The sequence below is a fragment of the Parasteatoda tepidariorum genome, chromosome 7, assembly GCF_043381705.1.
Source record: "Parasteatoda tepidariorum isolate YZ-2023 chromosome 7, CAS_Ptep_4.0, whole genome shotgun sequence".
Lineage (NCBI taxonomy): Eukaryota > Metazoa > Arthropoda > Arachnida > Araneae > Theridiidae > Parasteatoda > Parasteatoda tepidariorum.
Genome location: NC_092210.1, coordinates 47464395 through 47488714, shown reverse-complemented (window position 1 = coordinate 47488714; position 24320 = coordinate 47464395). Strand labels below are relative to the sequence as shown.

The 24320-nt window shown below is 26.7% G+C and overlaps 2 protein-coding genes across 4 annotated transcripts in view; one reads left to right on the top strand and one right to left on the bottom strand.

The window, feature by feature from the left end:
- Positions 1–165: 165 nt before the first annotated feature.
- Positions 166–16441, top strand: LOC107451577 (solute carrier family 35 member E1 homolog). 3 transcript variants are annotated; one of them, XR_011637268.1, is made up of 7 exons: positions 166–716; positions 2406–2476; positions 3359–3496; positions 5501–5626; positions 8430–8675; positions 10549–14652; positions 14783–16441. XR_011637268.1 is itself a non-coding variant. In XM_016067723.3 (6 exons), the coding sequence occupies exons 1-6, from the start codon at positions 392–394 to the stop codon at positions 10750–10752; spliced, it is 1110 nt and encodes a 369-aa protein (XP_015923209.1). In that variant the 5' UTR covers positions 166–391; the 3' UTR covers positions 10753–16441. The 3 variants fall into 3 exon arrangements, 2 of the variants coding, with proteins under 2 accessions (XP_015923209.1, XP_071039483.1); XM_016067723.3 differs by having other exon boundaries at positions 10549–16441; XM_071183382.1 differs by lacking the exon at positions 8430–8675 and having other exon boundaries at positions 192–716; positions 10549–16441.
- A 3114-nt stretch (positions 16442–19555) lies between these two features.
- The window catches only part of LOC107451560 (uncharacterized), a 29408-nt gene continuing 24643 nt past the window's right edge, over positions 19556–24320 (bottom strand). Inside the window, exon 3 of the mRNA XM_016067699.3 lies at positions 19556–24138. Coding sequence (XP_015923185.1) covers positions 23035–24138 — 1104 coding nt within the window. The 3' untranslated portion in view covers positions 19556–23034. The remainder of the gene's footprint in view (positions 24139–24320) is intronic.

Sequence of the window (24320 nt, the reverse complement as noted above, 5' to 3'; positions counted from 1 at the left end):
TCCAAAAAGTTTTTTTTATTATTTAAAATTACTATTTTTCTATCTCATTTTTTGAACTGTTAATAAGCAAAAAATAATATAATTCATCAATTTAAATTTGTCGGGATTTTCGTAAAGCTTTTTAAGAAAAAAAATTACATAACTATAAGTAAATTTTTTCAACTCAACTCAATAAGTTGTCAAAGTTTGTCGTCTGGTACGAATTTTTCTTTCGGAGTGAGGTAGTAAACTAGCACGATGCTGACGTGGGAAGCTGTAATAAATAATTAATGTTTACTTCTTAAAATGAGCTATTATTTACTTGTAACTCTATTTGAATTATAATAGTTCTTTGACGTTTCATTTAATTTATTTTTACACATTAAAATGTCCCGATTTCTTCGCATTTAGCATGGCAAGTGATTCCCAAACTAGAGAAATTTTGCATGTAGTTTTGTTATGTATCATCTGGTATTGTGTTAGTTCAGGTAATGGTGTTATTTTAAAAACCATCCTAAATGATTTCCCATATCCTACTACCGTTACAATGGTACAGTTACTGACTGCTACTGTACTTTCTGGACCGTTATTTTCTGTTCTTGGTGTGAGAACTAATGTGGAAATCAGTCGCTCATATTATTGGAAACTTATCGTGCCTTTGGCATTTGGTAAGTTTTTTTCATCAGTTTCAACCCACGTCAGTATCTGGAAAGTGCCTGTTTCTTATGCGCATACTGGTAAGTCTCTTTTATTCATGTAGTTGTACTGCATTACCATAGCCAACTACATGTTCATATATTTTCAAAATCTAGTTGACCAGCATATGTGCAGCAGCAGTTTTTTTTTGTGATTAATTTAAATCTGTTTCATTAAATCTAATTATGAGCAATTTTTATTCTTAAAATTAATGTATAAATAAGTATTTAATGACTTTGTCTTATGATTAGATTAGAATCTAATTTTTCCAACTATATATGTCTATTTTTTACTCAATGTTTCAATGCTTAAAAACAAAATAAAAAATTTATAAAATTTAAGAAATTGTAAGCTCACTACCATAGCTATTTTAAAGAAAGTAAGAAACTTAAAAATTTATAAAAACTGCACTAGCAACAATTTTCATCTTTCAATTTTCCCTTCTCGAGTCATTCAAAAATGTGTTACAAGACATTAAAGTGGAGGTATCTAGATTTTGCCCTAATTAGTTAAGATACAATTGGACAAATATTGTTCCTATATCAACTGAATCAGACAAGCCTGTGTAGATTCAATATGGGCCAAATAATCAGCTTAATATAAAATATCTTTAATGAAAAATTCAATTTGGGATTTTTGTAAGTAAATATTGGTTGATAGCCAATTATTTAGTTTTTTATTTATCCAAGATTCTCAAATATTGGTCCTGCAATGAAGACAGTTCATTATAGGGTTACTATTACTTGTATCACACTGATAATGGTTCTTGTACGCTTAGAGCTTTGTTCCTATTATCCTTTCCAAAATCTGTAATAATGGGTTTTTTTTTTTTTAAGTTTAAATTACAACTTCAATTTGATATTTTATAAAATGAGTATTATTGATATATATTATTGCTTAGTATAGTTATTAAAGCTGTTCTCTTTCTATTTCTGGCTTTTGTTAGCCTTTATATTTAAACTACAGTGTGTATAATGTTGAAGACTGTCATTGGTAAAATTATAAATTAAAGTTAACTAAAAAAAATTTTAAAAAATCATCAATGAATTTAATTGTTGTGAAATTAATTCTATTCAAACAGTTCAGTTGGTATTATGTAAAATTATTTACAGCTAACTTTATCAACATTTATAGTGTTGAAAAATTTAAAAAGTTATTAATAATAATAAATTAAGCATAATCTATTCTAGGTACTGTGAAAATAGGTTTTTTATGACTATAAAAGGTATAAGTGCCAGAGGAAATTGTTAATTAGGGCAACTTTTTACTATCAACTATGCTTGACCTCTTATAATAACATTATACCAAATGTCACTGAATGTAGTTAATCTTTATATTGATGGGTGGAAGTTTTAAAAACATGTTTTGCTTAATCTTTTGATCTAATAACTTATGTACTGGGAAGGGCAATAAATATTAAAAAATAAAGATATATGATATATCTTAGCTTAATTCTGGTAGTATATGAATTTCATTTTTGTGCATGATTTTGCAGTGTTGTTCAATGCCGATTTATTGGTTATTTATTTTTTTCCAACCCATACAAAGATTGGTTATTCAGCTAATCGGATATCAATCATTACTGATGGGTATCATTATGTATTAGTTAAACATTCTTAATGATATAGGAATGAAGTAAAATAAGATATCAAAAATTTTAAAATTTTTTTGTTGAGGTTTCCTTTATATGTATGTGTATTAATACTTATATTCTGCCTTTCTTTTAACAGTTAAAGCCACTATGCCATTATTTACAGTTATATTGTCTAGAATAATTCTAGGAGAAAAACAAACTTTGAAAGTAAGTAAATTTTAATGTGCTTATAATTCGTTTAGTTGCTTTATGTTTGTTGCAAAAAAATAAATAAATTATAATATTAGTCTAAAAGATTTTATTTTGTAAGGTATGAAATTTTTTACATCATTTTAAAGAACGTAATTTTTCATAGCAGAATACAAAATTTGAGCAAAACTGGTCGAACTGTTCCTGAGAAATTGAATTTTTAAAATAAGACATTTTACAAATTTGATTTCTCAGAAACTATGGCCGATTTCACTCAAATTTTGTATTTTGCTGTGTAAAATTATGTTCTTTAAAATAATGTAAAAAATTGCATACAGTATTCATAATTTTTTCGGCTAATATCAAATAAAATAATAAAAAATATTCATTATTTTCTAAAAGTTATATTTTGCATGGAATTATCTTTGGATAAATGAATTTTATAATTTGTTTAAAATGTTCCCTAGATATGGCAAAATGAGCACTAGAGGAAATTAACATTAGGTCCAACTTTTGTACCGCTCTCCTGACCAAACTATCGAGACTATATTTCCCAGATTGCAGCTACCCCCTATATTTGGGATCAAAAATCCAAATCCGTCGAGAAATAGGTATACGTTTATTCAGAGAAAGTACATTTTTATGTCTGATTTCGCAACTTAAAATATGGCCTGCAGTAATCAATTGGCATATTTGAGGTCACCCCTTTGAACTATTAAGATTGAGTCCTAGAACATTATGATCCGATTATTAGATTAAAAGTTATTAGAGTGATATGCTTTTTATTTTGCGCACTGCATATATTAAATGTGTTAACTTATTAGTTATTATACTAAGTAACTTATTTGTTGAAGCATTCTTGAGTGATAATCTTGTTTGTTTGTTTTTTATTTATTTTAGGTTTATTTTTCCTTAATCCCAATTGTAATTGGTGTTGTCATAGCAACAGCATCTGAGATATCTTTTAATGTTGTTGGTTTGATTAGTGCACTTTTAGCTACAATGGGATTTTCTCTTCAACATATCTTTTCTAAAAAGGTAAAGATTGATTTTCTGGACAAATCCATTTGTTACTTTTATAAACTGCTATTTTCATTCAATAATTGTTAATATAAATTTCTATGTAACAAAGCTAAAATTTAAGAATCAGAAGAAAAGTTAAAAAAATACAGATGTAATAATTTTCTTGGGTAACTGATATCATTTCAGGTAATCTTTAAGAAGCTTATGATGTGTAAGCTTATGTTTGAAGGCATCATTTTTGTTTCAAAATTTTATGATTACTGCTTCTAAAAAGCAGCAGCCTCTGACATTAGGAAGATCTCTTTTAACTTTAAAACTTTGTTAATGTTGTCTTTTTATCTTGAAAAAATTCATAGTATTGTTTAGGTTTTAAAATTTTGCTTATGCTGCCCATGAAACAAAACAGAAAACATAATTTTTCTTAGTTTCTTCTTCACCACTGGCTGTTAACTAAAATTAAGCTAAGAGTTGCTTTTATATTATTACAATTTAGACATAATCTATGCACATGAAAAGGTATGTTATGCTTAAAACTAATTTAGGAATAATATACATTAAACATGCTAAGAGCTATTATGCATGATATGCTTATTTTCCTTCAACATTTTTTTAACATAAGGTGTAGTCTTGTTCTATCGCTATGGTCCTGTTATTTCTATGGAATTTTATTATGTGCATGTATGTTGTTTAGCCATTACTGAATAATCTTGCTGGTGAAGATCAATAAAATTGTCTAATGTGAGACACAATCTCAAATATTTGTTATTTTAATGTTGTAAAAATAGTGCAATTATTCAGATTGTCGTTACCAAGAAAAACACCTACGCAACAAGCAAAATTATATTTTTTACCTTTATTTAGCATAATTTAAAGCATTTTATGTTGAAAATTATAACTTAAATGTAAAAACTGTTTTTAAAATCATAAATGAAAGTACTTAGTGTATAGTAAGCCTTGATCAGTTTTAATTTATTCTGATTCTATAAAAATATTTTTATAGAATCAGAATCTATAAAAATATATGCCAAGAATTTTCCACTAATTTCATAAATTGAGCCAGTTAATACTTCATGATATATCTCTCTGTGCTTATCATATTTTTTGGTAAATTTAAAAATGATGAAACAATTGTATTGTTTGATATTTTTATCATCAAAGGATGACATTTTTGTCTTCTTTTGTTAATTTTCATTAAATATGATTGATACGTTTAATAATAACTCAAGGAAAGATATTCATTGTGTTTAATATTATTCTACACAGAAATTTGGTTTACCATTCATTATATCAAACTTTCAATATTCGTGCTTGCATTTTCTTTAATAAATCAGCCAAAATTTCCCTAAATTTGAGTTTAACAGCAATAGATCATATATTTGAACAATTAATATTCAAAAACTAAACTGTATCATCATAATCAGTTGTTAATGTTATTTTATGTTCCTATTTCACATTTTGTTATATCCAGTATTATTTCCAAATAAATTCATTATCATTTTTTTTTTTTTTTTTTTTTTCTGAGTAGAAAAGGAGAATTAAAAAAGTTATATTTCTCTCTTTTAGAATTTTTTGTGCTATGCATTGTTATATTACATGGGAGTAACAATTTGTCTGGCAAATATGAATTAAGATTTCAAAGTTAAATGTTAAAGTATGCTTACAAATTCTATCATTTTGATATGCAGGAATTTTGTAATATATATATGTGCATATATAATACATGATATTTTGAAATTTTAATTGTAAACACCACATAAATTTTGTTAAAATTATACAAACACTTTCATAATTAAATGATTTGTAAACTGAAATATGATTGTTAACAACATAATTTAAGAAGGGAGAATTTTAAAGTAGATAAACTATGAATTTTTTTACAAAATGTAAACATGTATTTATTTTATATAATTCCAAAACTATTTAATACTAGTATTGCTTTTGTTATTGTAAACATTTATCTTTAATTAGACTGATAAGTATCTAAAAACATTTTCATATAATGATTTGATTTCATTCTAGGTCCTAAATGAAACGAAAATTCATCATTTACGATTGTTGTATGTGCTTGCTAGACTGGCTCTTTTATTCTTTTTGCCAGTTTGGGTTATGTATGATTTGACTACCATCATTTATGATGAAAATTTGGTGAGAATAATTTCTTCAGAAAAAATGTTTTTAAAACTATTTCAATAAGTTTGCTATATATTTCAAATTTTTAGCTAGTTATTAATTATTTTAATTTTCTTTTGTCAACTCATATTTTAGGAATTTTGAGTTCAAAATTACCCAAAGCCTATAATTCTGAAAATAGATGAAAGTCTTATCATTTCCTTCAGTCTTGTCATTCATATCAATGGATGGAAGATTATCATTTTCAGAAAACTTGCCCCTTTGATGTCCCATGACTTTTAAGTGATTTTAGTTACTGAAAAAAATTCCAAATAATATTTTTAAGCCTTTAGATTAATTTACTGTGTTTTTTAATAAATGTAGGTACCAAACTGGCACCTATTTTAAAAACAATGCTTGTACAATACTTTTTTACTATGTCAGATACAGCTAAATTGCTATGTCCCAGACTTTTTTTTGCCTCATATTTTACTACAGTTTAACCGTTAACTGAAAATAAATTTATATGAACTACTTATGAAAATTGTGTTAAATGCCATATACTGTTTTAAAATTACTTTTGATTGCTAAGGATTTTTTCCACTCTGTTATTGTGGTAAAAATATTGTAGTATTAGATAATTTCTGTATTAATACAGAAAATATTTAATACAACAATTTTATTTGTTCTATTAAATAATTTCTGGACAGAATGGCTCCCTGAATAGTCTATTTTATAGATATTTTAAAAATTGTCATTATATCTCCTGTATTCTAAAAAAATAAAGTGTTGACAATGTAAGAAGGATGTTTTATTCACTATCTACTCTTTTACTACCATAATTGTTTTAAATTTATTGTTTTAATGTTCATTTTATATTTTTAAGGTAAGATCAAATTTTATTTTTCTGTTTTATATAAATATTTCTTCTTTTTAATTGAACATGTCCAAATAAGTTGACAATGTTTTTTTCCCCTCTCTTTTATTTTCCACTCTGTTACTGTATTCATAGTTACTTTTTTTTATAGACTTTAAATTAAATATTTCATTAAATATTAAGTTTATTAAAAGAAATATAAGTAAGTATCAATATTTGTATAACTAAAATTTAATAACATTTCAAATTTAGTTTTTTTATTAGTTATTCTTTTCCTCTTTGTTACATACCATTTATTAAGTTTTATTCCCTATATAATTTAACAAAATGTGATTTGAATGCTTTACAGTGTTAGTTTGACTAGAGTGTTAATTATTTACTGTTTCAGGTAACTTATTTTTTTATTCAGACACTTTTGAACATTAGAACATATTGCAGACTCAAATAAATTTATGTTCCAATTCAAAAAGTGTATTTAGTTTTATGGACATGAAGTATTCCAATTTCAGCTGAAATTTTTAAATAGTAATTAAAATATTTATTTTTTTAAGAGAAATATTTCCTAAGTGTTTCTCCATTTTGAAAATGGCCCTGATATAATTCAGTAACTCAAATAATATTTATAAGAATTTTATTTGTAATGTAAGTCATAGATTTAATCCTTAAATAGAAATTACCAATCAAATAAGACTATATTTTGCTTTTTACTTGCCATAGTTATTTTGCCATTATTTTGAGTGCTTAACATTGGTTACTTAAAACTACTCCATGATATCCAGTTTTTACAGTTTTTTTACAAAAAGGGTAAAACTACTTCAATTCGCTTGTTTTTGAAAACACATTTTAAAAACATAAATTGAGATTTAATAATAGTTTAATTAATAAAATGTTTATTGTTAATTGTAATATTGTTTATTGTATGTTTCTCAATTTTCTATAATTGCTTAATGAAACATCTGCAAAATCTAACTTTTGTCAGAAGCACATTGGGCAATCAATAGAAAAGTTTTGTACAATAATGTTTTTGGCAATTTTGGACAGGACAAGAAAAACCATAGTTTTTACCATTGCCATTATTTTTACTGTTATTCAGCCTACCATGGTTATAAAAATAAATAATTAGCAATAATGAATATATTCAATTAAAATTATTAAAAGATTCACATAAACTTTTGTGGCATATTTCTTTAAATTGAAATTTTTTTATAATCTTTAAAAATCTCTACTAGAAACATTTATCTAACTAAAACTTTTTTCAGAATATCTTCTAAAAAGCACCTTAGATTTCAGACAGATAAATGTGTGAAAAATATTTTAGTTACTGTAACTCTAATATTGTTTAGTTTATTACTAATTTAGGTGATAGTGTCATTACACTCCACATTTTATCCAGTCCTTATCTAAATGCAAACTCTTTTTAATGTTATTCTAGCATTTCCTGACTGTTGTAAGTTCACTACTTATAAATTTTGTAAATATTAGAACCTAAAACATATGATTTAGTTAACATATGAATGATATCTACCTGCTGCCTGCATTCATATATAACCTAGTGCATGTAGCAGATAATACGTTAAAACTCGTCAGAAAAGTTAACCGTCTGTATTTACGAACTATAATATAAAAATATGTGTGTTTAAAATTTTCATAGATAATTATAATTCCTTTAATATAATTTTTTTTTAAATTTACTCATATAATCAGCTCTTATTCACACTGCTTGGCGATTAAGTTTGTTTTAAATTGTAATTTGCAATTTTCAAAACCTATGTAGCAAATTTAAAATTCATCTACATGTAGTTTTTTAAAATTTATTTACACTATTAAAATTTTAGGTTTAGTCTTAGTTTTTGTATGTATGTAAATTAAACTATTTATGTATGTAAATTATTATGTATGTAAATTAAACTATTTTTAGTTCATGTTTTTATTTTAGACTAATATTCTTCTATTTTATTTTAGTTTCAACAAAAAAATCAGGGAAGAATTTATTTCTTATTGTTTGCAGATGGGTTGTGCAATTATGCCCAAAACATTGTGGCCTTTAGTATTATTTCCTTAGTCTCTCCTCTAACTTATTCAGTGTGCAACACAGCCAAAAGGATATCTGTTATAGCTGTTTCTCTAATTCTATTGGGTAATCCGGTGACTGCAGTGAACTTTTTTGGCATGATGTTGGCCATATTTGGAGTTCTTGTGTACAATAAAGTAAGAAACTTTTAATGCTTCATGAAAAATTTAATCTAAAATTTTTTGAAATCTATAAAAAGAACTCTTTATCCCAGGTACACTAATTTAACTGTAATTTTTAATTCAAAATCTTGTTTTTGTAATATATTTATAAAAAAATAGCTTCTTTTAGTTATTTAAAACTATTATGAATTTTAAGCATAAGTTTTATAGGTTATTCAAGTTTTTGTAATTTATTTTTTATACTATGATGTACTTTTTTATTTGCTTATAATTATGTATATACTTATATATAGTAGAACCTCGTTAACGTGAACACGTTTAATGTAAATTTCTTTTAACATGAACTAATTTTTTATTCCCTGTCAAATTGTAACAGATATAATGCTTTAAAGTATGTTCAACATTGACACTCTTAACGTGAAATATCTTTTAAGGTGAATTTGAATTTCATTACCCTTGGAAACATTTAACTTCTTATGTGAACAAAAAAAAAATTCCCCTTTGACAGGTAAAAAAACTGATCATTCACAATTCTATATCTATAAGAGTAGGTATTTCTGAATGCTTTGTTATAATGATGATACTTTGACAATTATAGCAGTCGAAACGTACAGCAAGCCATTGCCAATTATTTTGTTAGTAATCCTCTCTAATTTATGCAATAAATAAGTTCACTCATATTAGTTAGTTACTTTTCAATATTTTTTTTATTTGCTTCTTTAGAATAATAAATAGAACAGAGTAAGTAAGTACATTTTTTGAATTTAATCGTCTGAACTAAAAAAAAAAAATTCTTTCTTTATAAGTTTATACCTGTAATAACGTTATTCTATTTTTTGAAGTAATTAGTTGTATTTAATATGAGAATCTGTGTAAAGATTATTAATTTAATATAAACGGCAAAATAGAAACTTCTATTGAAATGAAATGTATATTAATTTATCTATAGATTATAGAACATTATGCTTAAAAGATGCAAATAGATATAGATATAGTCTGCGTATTGTATGATTTCCCCTTCAATTTGAGGTTAATGAGGTTTGGTCGTATATTTTTAATCAACACAAATATAACTTTATTGGGAACAAAAACGAACACATAAATACAAAGAATATATATTCGTCGCCAAGAGGAAAATCCTGTCCAGGCGACAAAGAAGGGTAATACAATAAATTTTTAAAAAAGAAAAGGGGGGATATTACAATTATAAATTATTTTGCTCATCATAAGACATCATATATTGTTGAACACTGTAATAATAGGGAAAAAAATACATGAAACTATGTAAAAAAAAATAACAAAGGTAACATACGAAATTCATTTGGATTGGCATAAGACTGGTATAAAAAAATCAAATGCTTCCTTTAAAGTTAAAAATAGAGATCTAAATTGTCAATGTTCATCACAAATTGAAATAAAGCATGCTTAAAAGAAGAATATATTTGGATGTTTTGCAACTGAAATGGTAATTTATTGTATAATTACTAATCTATATTAATAGATTTATTAATATAATCTTAAAAATACAATGAATTGTTGAATTTCAATTAATGATGAACAAACATTTCATATTAAATATCAGTAAAAGGAGAAGTTAGATATATATTTCATTTTATATGCAATAAATGCATAGTGATCACATTAAAATTTGTAAGTATTTTAACTATTTTCATAATTATTTACACATTTAGTACACTTTAAGACAGTAAATGCAAATTTTCCTGTCAAAAAAACAATTTAGGAAGTCCAAAAGTCCCATCCTGATTATGATTCTATATGTATCTGTAAAATTTTTGTAACTATAAATATTTAAAACATTTTGTTCATTTTTAGTTAAATCATAAGCTAAATTAAAAGATTTAACATTGTTTATTTTGTTTCATTTTAGGCAAAATATGATGCAAATCAAGAAAAGGTAAAAGCAACAACTCTTCCCTTTGTAAAGCAGAATGATACTAATTTACTTTTGAAGTATGACAACTATTATGATCCTGTGATAACTAAGGTATACCCACTAGAGATGCCTAAGCAAAATGGATATGTTCGTTTGCACCAAATGATGAATGGCTCACCGAACCTACAAAATATATGATAAAATCTACACTTATTTATTTTGCATTTAAGTTGATAATTTTTATGAACCCTAAAGTGAGTTATTATTGATTTTTAGTTTGCAAATTTTGTTTTTGTTTGCTTATGAATGTTAATTCATCTAGTACATTCATTCAATTTGCTTCCTTCTGTTAAATATAGTCTCAAAATTGATTTGTCAAATTATTCGAATAAATAAAATCATACAATGTGTTTTACCAGAACTGATTAATAAATAACTGTTAAATGTTTTTGCGGGATATTTGTTTATTATTTTTTTTTTTTTGATAATTTGTTTAAAAATTAGACAGCAAAAAAAGAGCAAAAAAATTTGCAAATTCTCATTAAAAATTTTAACTTTTTGAATCTTTACAATTAGAATGGCTTAGTAAGGAACTAAATTAAAGCATAGTAATTTGTAAATGATGTAAAAAGAAATTAATCTATTGATAAATAACTAAACATTTATTGAACAGGTTACAATTTATTTTTTTAGTTTCAAGAAAATCAAGTTGCTATTGTAATACTTTAATAACTTAAAACGTTTAACAGGTTAAGGGTTTTTTACATCAAGAAACTGATTCTCAGTGTTATTCAATGGGAAAATTTCAACCCACTTTTTCCTAGGGGTTCAGTGCTTGAAGGGTCAATATGAATTAGAATGAATTAATGTAAACTGTTGCTAAGAAAAACCCTAATCTCTAATATCTATTTTAGCAAATTATTTTTTCAAATTTCTTTGTTCTTTATTACCAGAGTCAGACTTACTAATTAAGGCTATTTTTTTTACCTCAATGAGCAAATTTTATTATAAATACTAACTGTAGTATTTGTGTTTTATTTGATGTTATGCATATTTATCTTTTCTTTTTTTTTATTTATTCATTTAATTTAAGCAACAACAAAAAATTTTATAGTTTTTCTTTAACTCCATTCATTACCAAAAGATACATGTGTAACATTTAGTTGGTTATTATAAACAGAACCTGGGTCCTGTAGGCTTGGGAGATAAACTAACTATCTTGAATAAATACAGTGTTTCAAAAGCAACAACTTGTTTCTAGAGATATGAGCTTTATTTGCATTACTTGTCAGCCATGTGTCAAAACTCCATCACATTTCCTTGGAGTATGACTCTGCATGTCAGCGCACAGATACCATTGTTCAGATCAGTTATGTGAAATACACAAAGTAAAATGTGCAGAAGTCCCCATCTTGCTAGAAAATTACGAAAAATTAAGGAAAGAAGAAAAAGTTTGCTAGCTTATTTCAAAAAATGAGTTCTTATTTGAAACACTGTTATTTTCCTGTACTTTACTAAGTCTTCTCTATTAGTTCAAAAAAGTTTCATACAATAAACCATGTTAATAGCATTTTTTTTTTTTTTTAATTTTTAAAGTGAGCTTTTTTATTGACTATGTTTGCTATAGATCATTTTATTTTATATTATATACATTATCAGTATTTCAGTTAGTAATGTTGTTTTCAAATTTTTTTGAACATTTGATTTTAATTTTCAATAACCTTTTGTTAACATTCTAAAACTTTAGTTTCTAATTAGTACATATGTTTGTTTGTTTTTTAATAATTTTCCAACATCTTTCTTGTTATAGCAGTTTCTCTGCCTAGCTCTTTGAACAATTAAAGAGTTTAGTTATTGTTGCACATAAAACTCATCTTAATCTGTTATCTAATAATTATCACTTAAATAAATTGTTCACTTTTTCACATATTAGTTTATAAGAAAACTTTAGCTTTGTTGATTTGCAAGGTGTAGTCTAAACATTTAAATATAATACAATTTGCATTTTTAATGTTTAATATATTGTGATCTGTTTTTATGTGTTGAAAGGGTATTTTTCCTTTAACATATCATGTTTTATTTAATTCATTATTGCATTTTATAATTTATTGGTCCACAGGTTTTAAGTTATTTGATTTAATTGATATTTGAAATGTATTTTATGGTACTTTGGTTATGTATTATTTCTAATTATATAAAAAAATAAATGGTGTCACAAGATCCAATGAAATCATTGACAAAACGAAAGTCTTAACCATCAAATGCATAAACTAACGAATCAGAACTGGGAATGTTATTAAACAGAAGTTATTGTTACTTTAATGATCCTTTTCAAATGTGAACTATAAATCTCTATATAACATAAAAACAGAATACTCTAACACAGTTTTTCAGTGCTATCAATGTATTTTTAGGCAGAAAATCACATGGTAGAATCCAGTTTTCTCACATTAATTTCCATATATTTTAGGTTGTTATCAGGACAAGATTAAAACAAGTTATAAAGCTTTCATTTTCCTATAAAATATTTTTGTATCCCTAGTTTAAAGGTATTTGCCTGTAATATATTTTTTTCTTATTATATTCTGCATTTATTATGTTTTTGATTTTGGCTGTTTTCTAAATTAAGAGTAACAATTTAAAAGGTTGTTTCTTTATTACAATGTAAGCTAATATTATATTACTTTAATTTGCTACAATTTAAAATAAACAGACCTAGTTAAATCGGTGTTTAAATTTATTAACTGTTTTACAAATATTGTTTTTTTATACAAATTATATTAATGTAATATTATAAATTACAGTAGAGATAATATAATACAGAGATTTGATTAATGTCATACACACTGATACATGCCTAAATTGTATTTAATAGATCAGCCTAATTGGTAAACAAAAATTTTAAATTTCAGTTGTTCACTCACTAAATTTGTAATAACTATATACCTTTAATTTTAAATGTTAATTCAAAAAATAATTGCTATTTAAAATTATTTATGTTTATTAATAGATCTTAATTGAATCGTCAAGGAAATGTTTGAACTTGAGAGCAAGTGTAAGCAAACAGAATTCTTTCTTAGTACATATACTTTAAGTAAATAATTTTCGCTTTCCTAGAAAAAAAACTGTTTTATGCCAATAAACAATTATTGGGAAACATTCATTGGGGTTGGTTGAATGGCAGCAAACATAGTGCTTTTCTCCCTAGTGGTGAAATAATTACCCTTGCCTATTTATTAATTGTGTAGTTTTTAAAGAATTATTTACTTGTGCGAAAGTATGGAATACATTTGAACTTGTATTTGTTCATTTTACATGCTTTTAAGGTATTCTGTTCTAATGTTTTAGTTTCTGTTTTTAACTAATTTATTAGCTTTTAAAATTTGTTTTTGATATTTTTACGTATGCTTATATATTTATGTGTATTTATGTATATTATAAAGTATAAAACTCAATAAATCTTCCTAATCAGATATTATTTTATGTCATGTTCATCAATATAAATATTTTTATGGTGCTATGGTAATTTTAAAGGTATTTTGTATGATTTTAGAAAATATCTTAGTGCTTCCATTTAGTATAACATCTGCTATTTTAAATTAAATTCAATTTAAATAGTTTTTTTTAAGAGTGTAAGCCGTAAGTATTGAATTTCTGTATGTAAATTCATACATTTAATTTGTTTTCTTGACAGTTCATGTTTAATAAAAATAAATTAAGATGTTATTGATGAACAAAAGCAATAAATACTCAATTTTATAATTGTGTTCTATTTTTTCAAAAAGATAATATTAAATAAATAAATGCTAAATGCATAGAGAAACTTTTATACATTTTTTTTCATTGGAGAACACATTTTATTAGTGTAGATATATACATAATTAAAAAATTAAACTTGTTTGTTCATGCGTTGAAAAAAAAATGTGTATCAGTTGCTTGTGGTCAAAAATGCACAAAGAAAAGATCAAATGTATAATAATCATGTATTGATAATTATAAATATTAATTGCATATATTTATAGTATATGTTAATAACAATGGAAATGTATAATAATTACGATAAAAAATGCATAAAATTATACTTCCAAAATATTCCAGGTAGTTCATTTTAAAAAAATAAAAAATGGAAATGTATAATAATTGCAATGGAAATGTATAATAATTGCAATGGAAATGTATAATAATTGCGATAAAAAATGCATAAAATTATACTTCCAAAATATTCCAGATAGTTCATTTTAAAAAAATAAAAAAGTTGCTGCGACAGTTTTAAAAAGAATTATCTCAAGTCATTGTGAATGTTTTTTTTTAAAAAATTATACAGTATTTCTTGAAGGTAGAGCATTCTAAATAATTATTTTTATGTTCTATAAACTAACCAACTGTTTATTTATTCATAAACTGCAGTTTTTTATTGCAGTTTTATTAATAAAGGAAATTTTAAAGCTGAAACATTAGATTTCTTTTCAGTATTTTAATTTCAAAATCCATTAATAGGCTGTTTAATGCAGAATCTACCATTTGTTTATTTTATTAAACAAAAATAAATTTATGTTTTTCTGTTGTATTGGGGGTGAAACTATTTTATTTTACTGTCGTAAAATGACATTTCTTTTTAATTTTAATTACAAATTTAATAGTTACATGCACATTATATATATATATATAAGCACTTAAACTCTAATTAGCAATGTGCACTAAAGCAGCTGGCAAAAATCAGAGAATGAAATATACAATAGAATTAATCTAGATTAAAATTTACAAAATGTTTATTCAAATTACAAATTTTTTCTATCAAACATTATGTAAATTTAATTTTTTTTTTCAATTTTATTTATTTGTATCATTACTTGCCTAAATTGTTTTTGCCATTTTGTTGCCTGCCATTTTTGTTTTAAATTATTAACTTGTTTTTAAATAAACTAACCATTGTAATATGAATCAGTATTGATGCATTTTTGTCATGTTCATTGCATTGCAAATTATATATAAAAACATTTTTTCATAACTTAACGTTCGTAATTGTTGAACTGATGCAATTATTATATACATTTATCATGCAACTTTATAAAAACAGTTGCTGCATCTCATTATTGGTTTGTCTTAGGTTTAAATTGCTCAAGTACATCACAGTTAAATATTTTTACTGACAGTTTTTTTTTTTTTTTTTTTTTTTTTTTTAAATAAAAGTCAATATTCCTCTTTTATTTATTACAAGTTTTTAATTTATCTTCATAAATTAATGTAATTTAATCTTCAGTTATCATTAAAAAACTTTTTTTCTTATATATAATCATACTTTTTATTCATTATCATAATTACTTGTTAAAAATTATTGAATATTTTTTTAATGTGTGTTTTCTTCTATCTGTAAACTTTAAATGATACCCAGTGCTTTTTTATTTTAAAAATATGTTAGGCTTTCTGCAAAGAGACTTAAAAAGATGAGTGGTTTTTTATTATATTATGTTATTTCTTATTTTAAAATTATCTTATTCATTCATTTTATCTATGAATTTTGAATGCCATTATCTGATTAATTTTTATAAGCAACAAGCGTCACATAATTTCACAAAAGCAATAATTTTGTTGCTTTTTTAATATTTTTTTCTTTGTTGAATAAATAAATATTACAGTGACATTTAAATAAAATACTCATGTGTATCATGAGTTGTGTATCATGTGTATCATGAGTTGTGTATCATGTGTATCATAAAATTAAAAGTTGATCTGATAAATACGACGAGCTTTAAATGATTGTTGTTGGTTTTGTAGTTGTTCACTTCAATTGTAAACTGTATAACCTATGTGGAAATTAGTGAATTAAATTAACTCATATTTTTCTTATGTAGCAGCAATTGTCAGAATAAATTATGAAATACTCATACTTTCATTGTTTATTTATTTTATGTATTTATTATTTTTTGGTCCTAGTAATTGTTCTGAGTTTTTTTTCCATCTTAAAAATGCATTCCCAAATGTTCAAATGAAGCACATGAATGAATGAATCAAAATTTAATCAATGAACATAACTGCCATTATTATTTCTGTATATCATCTTTACGATATTAAAAGATTAAAAAAAATTTCTTAAGTATTCAGATTATCCTCTGATTAGATGAAAGAATATGATTGTCTTGATATGACAGTCTTTATCTCATATTTAGAGTGTTCTAAAACAATTCAAAGTTTTGAAAATATTAAAAACTTTAACCTTTAAAAAAAAATTCATAGTTTTATACTAATATAAGTTGATATCAAACACAAAGCTGAATTGATAAGAAGGAAGAGGCTACTTGACATTTTTGGAGGAGAAAAAATTAGATTCCTGAGAAATTTTTTAATTTTAAAGATCTCAATGGTTGAGGTAACAATGTGTGAGTGTTACTAGATTAAAATTCTTTATACACTTCAATGCATTTTATCCTGATTTGCCATTCTCTGCCACTATGGTTTTTCTTATTCTGTTTTTCATCTCTTTTTCTCTCTTAGCTACTGTGATTTTATATTCACCTTTATTTTTTCATTGGCAACATTATATTTTATATTTCAAATCACTTTTGTTTCTTCTCATTCACGTCTGGCAAGTCTTGAAAATGAATGCTTATTTTTAATTCTTTTTTAATCAAGTAATATTATTTATGAAATAAATGTTTGAGTGTATTTAGAATAAGAGAAGGATCTAAACGAACTTACAAGGAGCAGCAGAAAACATGCAATCAATACAAGTATGTATTTTTCTTAATTGTATAATCCTCCATACTAAGATGGGAAGCGTATGAATGCCAAGTTAAAGACAGATCAAATTAGTGTTAGGATTACTGGTTTGAAATTCATGGGGTGGCTGCCTAATCTATGAAGTATAAAAAGTTTATGCATAATCATGTCATCATAATAAAATGAATGCCGAATTCAGTTTTGTAGTTTCTATTAAAAACTGAACATTTTTATAAATTTAATTTTTTTTATAAAATTTCTAATATTTAATCCTTTGAAATTTTCAACTGGTGTCCCTTTTATATATATTTTTTCTGACGCTCTAATTACAAGCAAAAATATATTTAGGTATGTTTTAACCCTTTGACGGTTATGAACGAGTTCAGCTCGCAATCGAATCGTGCTTCATAATGCGCGCAGACGAGTTCCGCTCGGGAGCAAGATTTCAACCGTAATGGTTAGTAACGAGCACTGCTCGCGTAGTGAAATTTCTCCCCAATGCGCGCTGACGAGCTGAGCTCGTTCGCCATTATTATTCTGCATAAACTACGTTAAAAACGAATCCTACTCTCGAAACGTAGTTAGTTTTACTGCCTACAGAAGGCAGTAGTACGGGTTCCATGAATTTCTTTTCGTAATGAAGGGGGAATTTATTTTTTTACCTTGTTCTTTTTATGCGTATTTTGGCGCGTTTTTTAGAGTGTTTGTAAAGTAAAATGGCTGAAAAGTTAGATAATTATGATGATTATTTGTGATACAGAAAGCTTATCAGGTTTTGAGTCTGATGTAGACTTTGTTCAGAGTATTTAGGTAATTACTGCATTTAAATGCTTCATAAAGGAAAACAGCTGCCACTTTCGACTACTGTTTGCTTGTAATACTGCGCGAGTTAATGAAGCAAAAATTGCTCATTTCCCTGACCGTCAAAGGATTAATAATAAAATATAGTCATATAGTCCAATAATAATTTGAAAAAATTCTGTTAGATTATATAGATTATTCTTTTAGTATATTTATACTAAAATATAAAATCCAAAAAAAATAATTTGAATTTTTTTTTCCATTCATATTACAAATTTATCAATAGTCGATCTTGTAAATTAAAGAAGTTTTAATAGTGAATTACTGTTTCTCTTTCTGGTCTAAACGACTGCAAATAAGTGCAAATTTAACTAATTACTATTTGGAACTGAACTAGTAAAATTTGGAAGAATTTACCTTTAATACAGGTGTATTTCAAGTGTGCTGTATTTCATATAATCATAAATTATTAAAATTCTAAATGTAATATTTTTTACTTAATTCGACCTAAAATAATGAAAAATATATTTAATAAAAATTCTGCATCAAAGGGTTAATGAAAAAATTGAAAATTTTAGATACTCTACAACTTTTTTTTTCATTAAAAGGGGGGGGGGAATATTTATACAGTATATTTATTTAAGCTTTTTTAAATTAAATTATCGTCATTGAAGATTATTTAAAAAAAAAAGCCTTTATCAATTGCAGCAGAGAATATGAACTATTAAAAAACCTCTTTTACAAAAAAATTATGTTTATTCATTGAGAGTTGGGAACCAAAAAAGAAAATTTGTTTTAAAAAATTAAGAGAATTTTTAATTTTTATTCCATTCTTTTTTTTTTCATTAATAAATTCAATTTTCAATTGGTTCAAATTTCTTGGTTACTTCACCCTTTATAAATAAGCATACTACAAACAAAGTACGGATAAAAGAAAGACGATTCTTTTTGTTATTTTCCTTAACTTCTAAATGTGAATTTTTTCAATAAAAATGCATTCATTAGCACATAATCCTGTATATCGCAATGAAAAAGGTAAACAGCGTCTTTGCTTTGCTAAAGGCAAATCAGAAGGAAAATTTAAGCATAATAATAAGCTCATAAATGCGTTATATGGACAACGAGGTTAAAAGTTACGAAGGATAGCATTAACTAGTAGCTCCTTTTCTTCTAGACATAGTTCTATTCTCAATGTGATAAGAGTGCAGCAAAACAAAATCTTAGCTGTCATACTTTTTGTTTTCTGTCCTTATCCACATTCCAACTATTTACTATGCTTATATCATGACTATATCCAACTATATATCATGAAGCTAACTGAACTTTATATTTTATTAAGCTAATTTTTAACCCTTTGACGCATAATTTTAATTAAAAATATTTTCATACTTTTTTCATTATTTTGTATTATTTTAGGTCGAAATAACTGAAAAATATATTTGGTATTTTAATGCTGAATTTAAGCGAGAAAGAAAACCATAAATAAACAAAAATGCTTTATTGTACAAAACATCTCAGTAAGCAAAGCTATAAACAATTTATTCAATTGGAGTATAATTTCTTCATAAGTAGTTAAATTGCAAAATGTATTTTTATCTTAAGTCTATTTAAAGACAGAATCAAACAATTTTCAAAATTGTTAAGAATAGAAAGAAAAATACCTGGCATTGAAAATATTCTGAATGGTAATACTGCTCTGTCTGCGTAATCCACTGAATCCCAAATTGTAAATGCTTCTTGCACATGATACTGTTAATTGTAACATTAATTTTACAATAGATGTCTACAGATATGCAAAGTACCTACTAAAAAGCAATATCCCCCCCCCATTGCAATTTGACTCGGGCGGTTGGAGTTCCAATTTTCTAGAATCTTGATTGAGCCAATAGAGATTTATCCATTTTTCTATTTATTATTCAGCCTATATCAAATCTTAAATCAAGATTAAATCTAAAAAGTTAATTGTCCGTTAGTGCAAAGTCTGTACATCCTAATTTTAGCCCAGTGTGTGTCCTTGGAGGTCTTTTAAGACATTATTGAGTCTTAGTGAGACCAAGATCTTGTTGATAAGGTCTTCATTTTCCAATAATAAAAATTGCATTAATGGAAGTTGCGTCTATGTATAATAAAGTGACTGTCAGTTGACTTGATTGAGTAACACGTATCGTCATCTTGTCGCTTAATTTCTGAAAGTGTTCAAATCTCATATGAAGTAGGAGATACAAGAAAACAGTTATATGAGTTTGAGAGTAAAACAGTCTAACTATATATAAAATCTTATGATGTTGTCGCAGTTATGACTTTTATTGGCCGCAAAATCACATGGTAGGATCCAGTTTTCCCACATTAAATTCCATGTTTTTTGGTTGCCATCATCATAAAATTAATAAAAGTCGTTTTCTTACTGTGATCCTGTAAAATATTTTTGCATTCGATATTTAAAGATATTTATTTACCTGTACCGTCAGATGGGGTGACTTTGTGCAACGAGGGGTGACTTAGTGCAAACTGTCATTTTTTTAAATTTTTGCGTCGTGCCATCAAGGGGTATTTTTTTTTAAGCTCGGTATCAACTGATTTGAATTGTCAACATAACGAACTAATGGTTTACCAAGAACTGGCAATGTAAACATCATCGTTCTTGAAAAATTGGGTATAATATGAAAAAAACACAACTACTTCGATTTAGTAGGAACAACATATGACGCAATGCTAAACGAATGGAATTTAGTTGTTGTTTATTTAGTTATTGTTATTAGTAGTTGTTGTTATTTGTTTTAGTTGTTGCTGTTTATTTAGTTGTATTTAGTTTCAATAACTTTTCTTTATAATGCAATAAAATCTGGCGAGCAACTATTTAAACGATCGAACACTTCGTTTGTTTATTTGTGGCTTGAAGTTAGGCTCGCAGAAAATGCCGTTCATGGGTTAAATTTAGTAGGAACAACACAACCTGTGACGTAGGCTATATTATACCCAATTGTAAGCTCAAGTTACAAACTCGGAGGCTGGAAAGTCTGCTCGGTTGAGGAAGTTCTATTTATCCTGGCCAGGAAGGTAGATATACTTTAACAGTCTTATCAATTGAGATAGCAAATCATGCATAATTTTTTGTTTTTAATTATTATAATGTCAGTTATTTAATAATTAACAGTTTGCACAAAGTCACCCTATCTAACAGTACTATTTATTTTTTTAATTTTACTCTGCTATTATTACGTTTTTACTTTTATTATTCCCTAAACTAAGAGTTTTTTCTTTATTAACGTAATTCTACGATATTACCTTATTATCATTATTAATATTATTATTGCGGTTAAAGAGATTCGTTAAATGATTTCGAACGTAACGATCAGCTTCATGCACAATGTTGTTGTTGTAATTTATTTACGTCACAATAGAGCTGCACAATGGGCTATTGGCGACGGTCTGGGAAACACCCTTGAGGATCATCCGGAGATATATTATCACAATTTTGATTCTCTGTGGAGAGGAAGGCACCCCCGCTACGGAAGCTCGAAAACTTGCCCTCGAAGTCGAGCACTTTACGGTAGAACAGTTAAAAGAGGGTTGATACAGAGCACCCTCGGTCCCTATGCAGGTTGATCAGAGTGGTCAGCCACTTGCTTACTGACCGCAGCCAGTGATACTTGAATTCAGAGTTCTACTGAGAACCGTGTCTTTACGATCAGTCCACTGTGGGACTCTGCACAATAAAATGCATATAAAGATTGCTACGCGAATATATTAAATTACGATCGTAAACTCACCAAATTTGTTAATAACAATACACCTTTCATTTTAAATGTAAATTTTTAAAAAATGAGTACTGAGTAAAATTATTTATGTATTATTTATCTTAAATACGGGGTCTTTCATACTATTTACAAATCAAAATTGACTCATTATAAATATTTAATTTAAAGAAATGAATGTGGGAAGGGGGGCACAAGCATAACGGAATGTTTATTACCCCCCCCCCCAGAAACCGTAAGCAAGAAATTTTTCTTTTTGATTAATTCAATTATTTGAAATTCATCTATAAAAAAAGACCTTAAAATTAACTTTATTTTCAGAGCCTAAGAAGTATTCTTTCTTATTGAGTAAATGATTTTCAAACAGAACATATTATCAAAACAGTTCGACAGGCGACTTTTTTTTTACTTTCTTAAATCCCTTTTTTTTTTTTTTTTTTTTTTTTTTGAAGAGAGGAAAACAAACTCTTTTGGAAATACTTTGTAGAGATAGGAGGAAGACTTCTTTGTTGTAATTGAACAGGCACAGGATCGACTATTATTAAATAAAATGAAAAAAATAATTATTAAAAATTATTTTTTTGATTGGAATTTTCTTTTGAATAAGCGATTTTTATAATTGTATGCAGAAATTCTCGAAATTAAGCCTTTATGCGTAAGAAAGGTAAAGGATTGATCCCTTAAATGCAAAGAAAAATTGCCTTTGAAGGGATCAATCCTTGGATCACCCTCCTGACCAAGCTATAGGTACCATATTTCTCAGATTGCAGCTACCCAATATATTTTGAGATTAAGGAATTCGACCAAAAAAAGGTATATTCATTCAGAAGAAGTACGTTTTGGTGACTGATTTCGTAACTTAAAATATAGTAACGTAACTAGCACAGATTAATTTGCATATTTGAGGTTACCTCTTTGAACCATTGAGTCCTAGAGCGAGAAAATCCAAAAATCCAATTGCCTTACTGGAAGGTGATGCTCTATCCCCTGATCCACCATGGCTCTTATTATATTATTTAAAATAATTCATTGTTCAACATTCCTGAAAAATTAAACTAAGATTATTAATTTTACCCCCCACCCCTTAGAATATTTTCTGAGTGCGCCACTGGCATCACTATTCAGAGGTCGAGAGAATTGGAACCCATTTTAATAAAACGAATCTTCGATACTTTCTTCGAATCTTTCGTACTTTATCATCTTTAAATCACATCGCTTCAATATTTTTCTTGAATATTTCTAGGTCTCTAGGAGTTTGATCTGCTCTAACCGCAATAAATGGAGTCGATTGAAAGAAAGAATTCTTTTTCGAACTTGCACTACGTTTGATTGAGTATTTAACCGGAGGAAGTGAGGAATTTTCTTGACATGGAATTAAAGGCAACAGGTTGGCGATGTTATCTTTCTTTTTGGCGCTCGCTTGTTTCGTTCTTAGATTTGCATGATAAGACTTGAGAGAAGATCCCATAATCATATGATCCAACTCTTCCGTAGATATGGCATTTCTAGAATCGTGGAGTTTGATTCGCAATCCTGATGTACCGCGATGACTTTGCTTCAAGAGACATTTTCGTTGAAAAGTGTTAACATTTGAAGTATGACTGTTTGTAATTTCTATTGGCAAAAGAGGCTGGAGGATCTTGTGAGAAACTGGCTTCAGTTGAATTGGAACAGTTGGCCATTCGTCGATCCTTGGCGAAATTTGTAAATCTTCAAGCAAATCTTGCATGTTCTTTTGCTCTGTTTTAGTTTCTGTTTCTTCTGGAGTCTTTCTTTGACCTATTGATATGACCTGGGTGTACTTGTTAGTTTGGAGTCCAAAAGGATGAGTGTAATTATAAATTGGAATATCACCAACACTACACTCCAAAACACTTAAACTATTACTTAAAAATTCTAAATCTTCTGGTTCTATCGTCATAGTGCCGGTTGTACGTTTACTGTCAGGTCTTGCCCACAAAATCTTTTCGGATTGAGTGCTTATTATATTTGTGTTCTTATCGGCCTCTAATTCAAGTTCAGTTGGGGTTGGATCGCGATCTAAATCTTTTGGATCAGGAAACTCATCTATGGCTGTTGGAAACAGCTGTCCCTCTTTCGTTAAAAGTCTGGCACATGCATCGTATCTATTGCGGACTGCTAAATGCAATGCTGTGAAACCATCATTGTTGCGCTTATGTAATTGGAGACTCTTGATATCATTGCGGAAGACAGATAGGAAAACTGCTATAATTTCGTGGTGACCATGAGCAGCAGCGTACATGAGAGCGGTGTTTCCATTTGAGTCTGTGCAGCAAGGATTGGTCCATGTCTGTAAAAATAATGACAAGCCTTTTAACAAAAATAATTTTTAAGTTAATGAAAATTAAAAAAAGAAAGGAATTAAATAAGTACTAATGTTCAACTCCGTAGCCTTGTAATTGTGAACCCAATCCAGAAGACAAGGGAACTCCTGGATCAAGTATTGGGAGAAAATTGCCTTCGTGAAGGACT

What these genes read in the sequence shown, in the direction of transcription:
- LOC107451577 (XM_016067723.3), top strand. Translation starts at nt 392, where the DNA reads ATGGCAAGTGATTCCCAAACTAGAGAAATTTTGCATGTAGTTTTGTTA. An exon ending in TGTTTCTTATGCGCATACTG is followed by an intron (nt 717 to 2,405) that starts GTAAGTCTCTTT and finishes TTCTTTTAACAG; the next exon opens with TTAAAGCCACTATGCCATTA. An exon ending in GAGAAAAACAAACTTTGAAA is followed by an intron (nt 2,477 to 3,358) that starts GTAAGTAAATTT and finishes TATTTATTTTAG; the next exon opens with GTTTATTTTTCCTTAATCCC.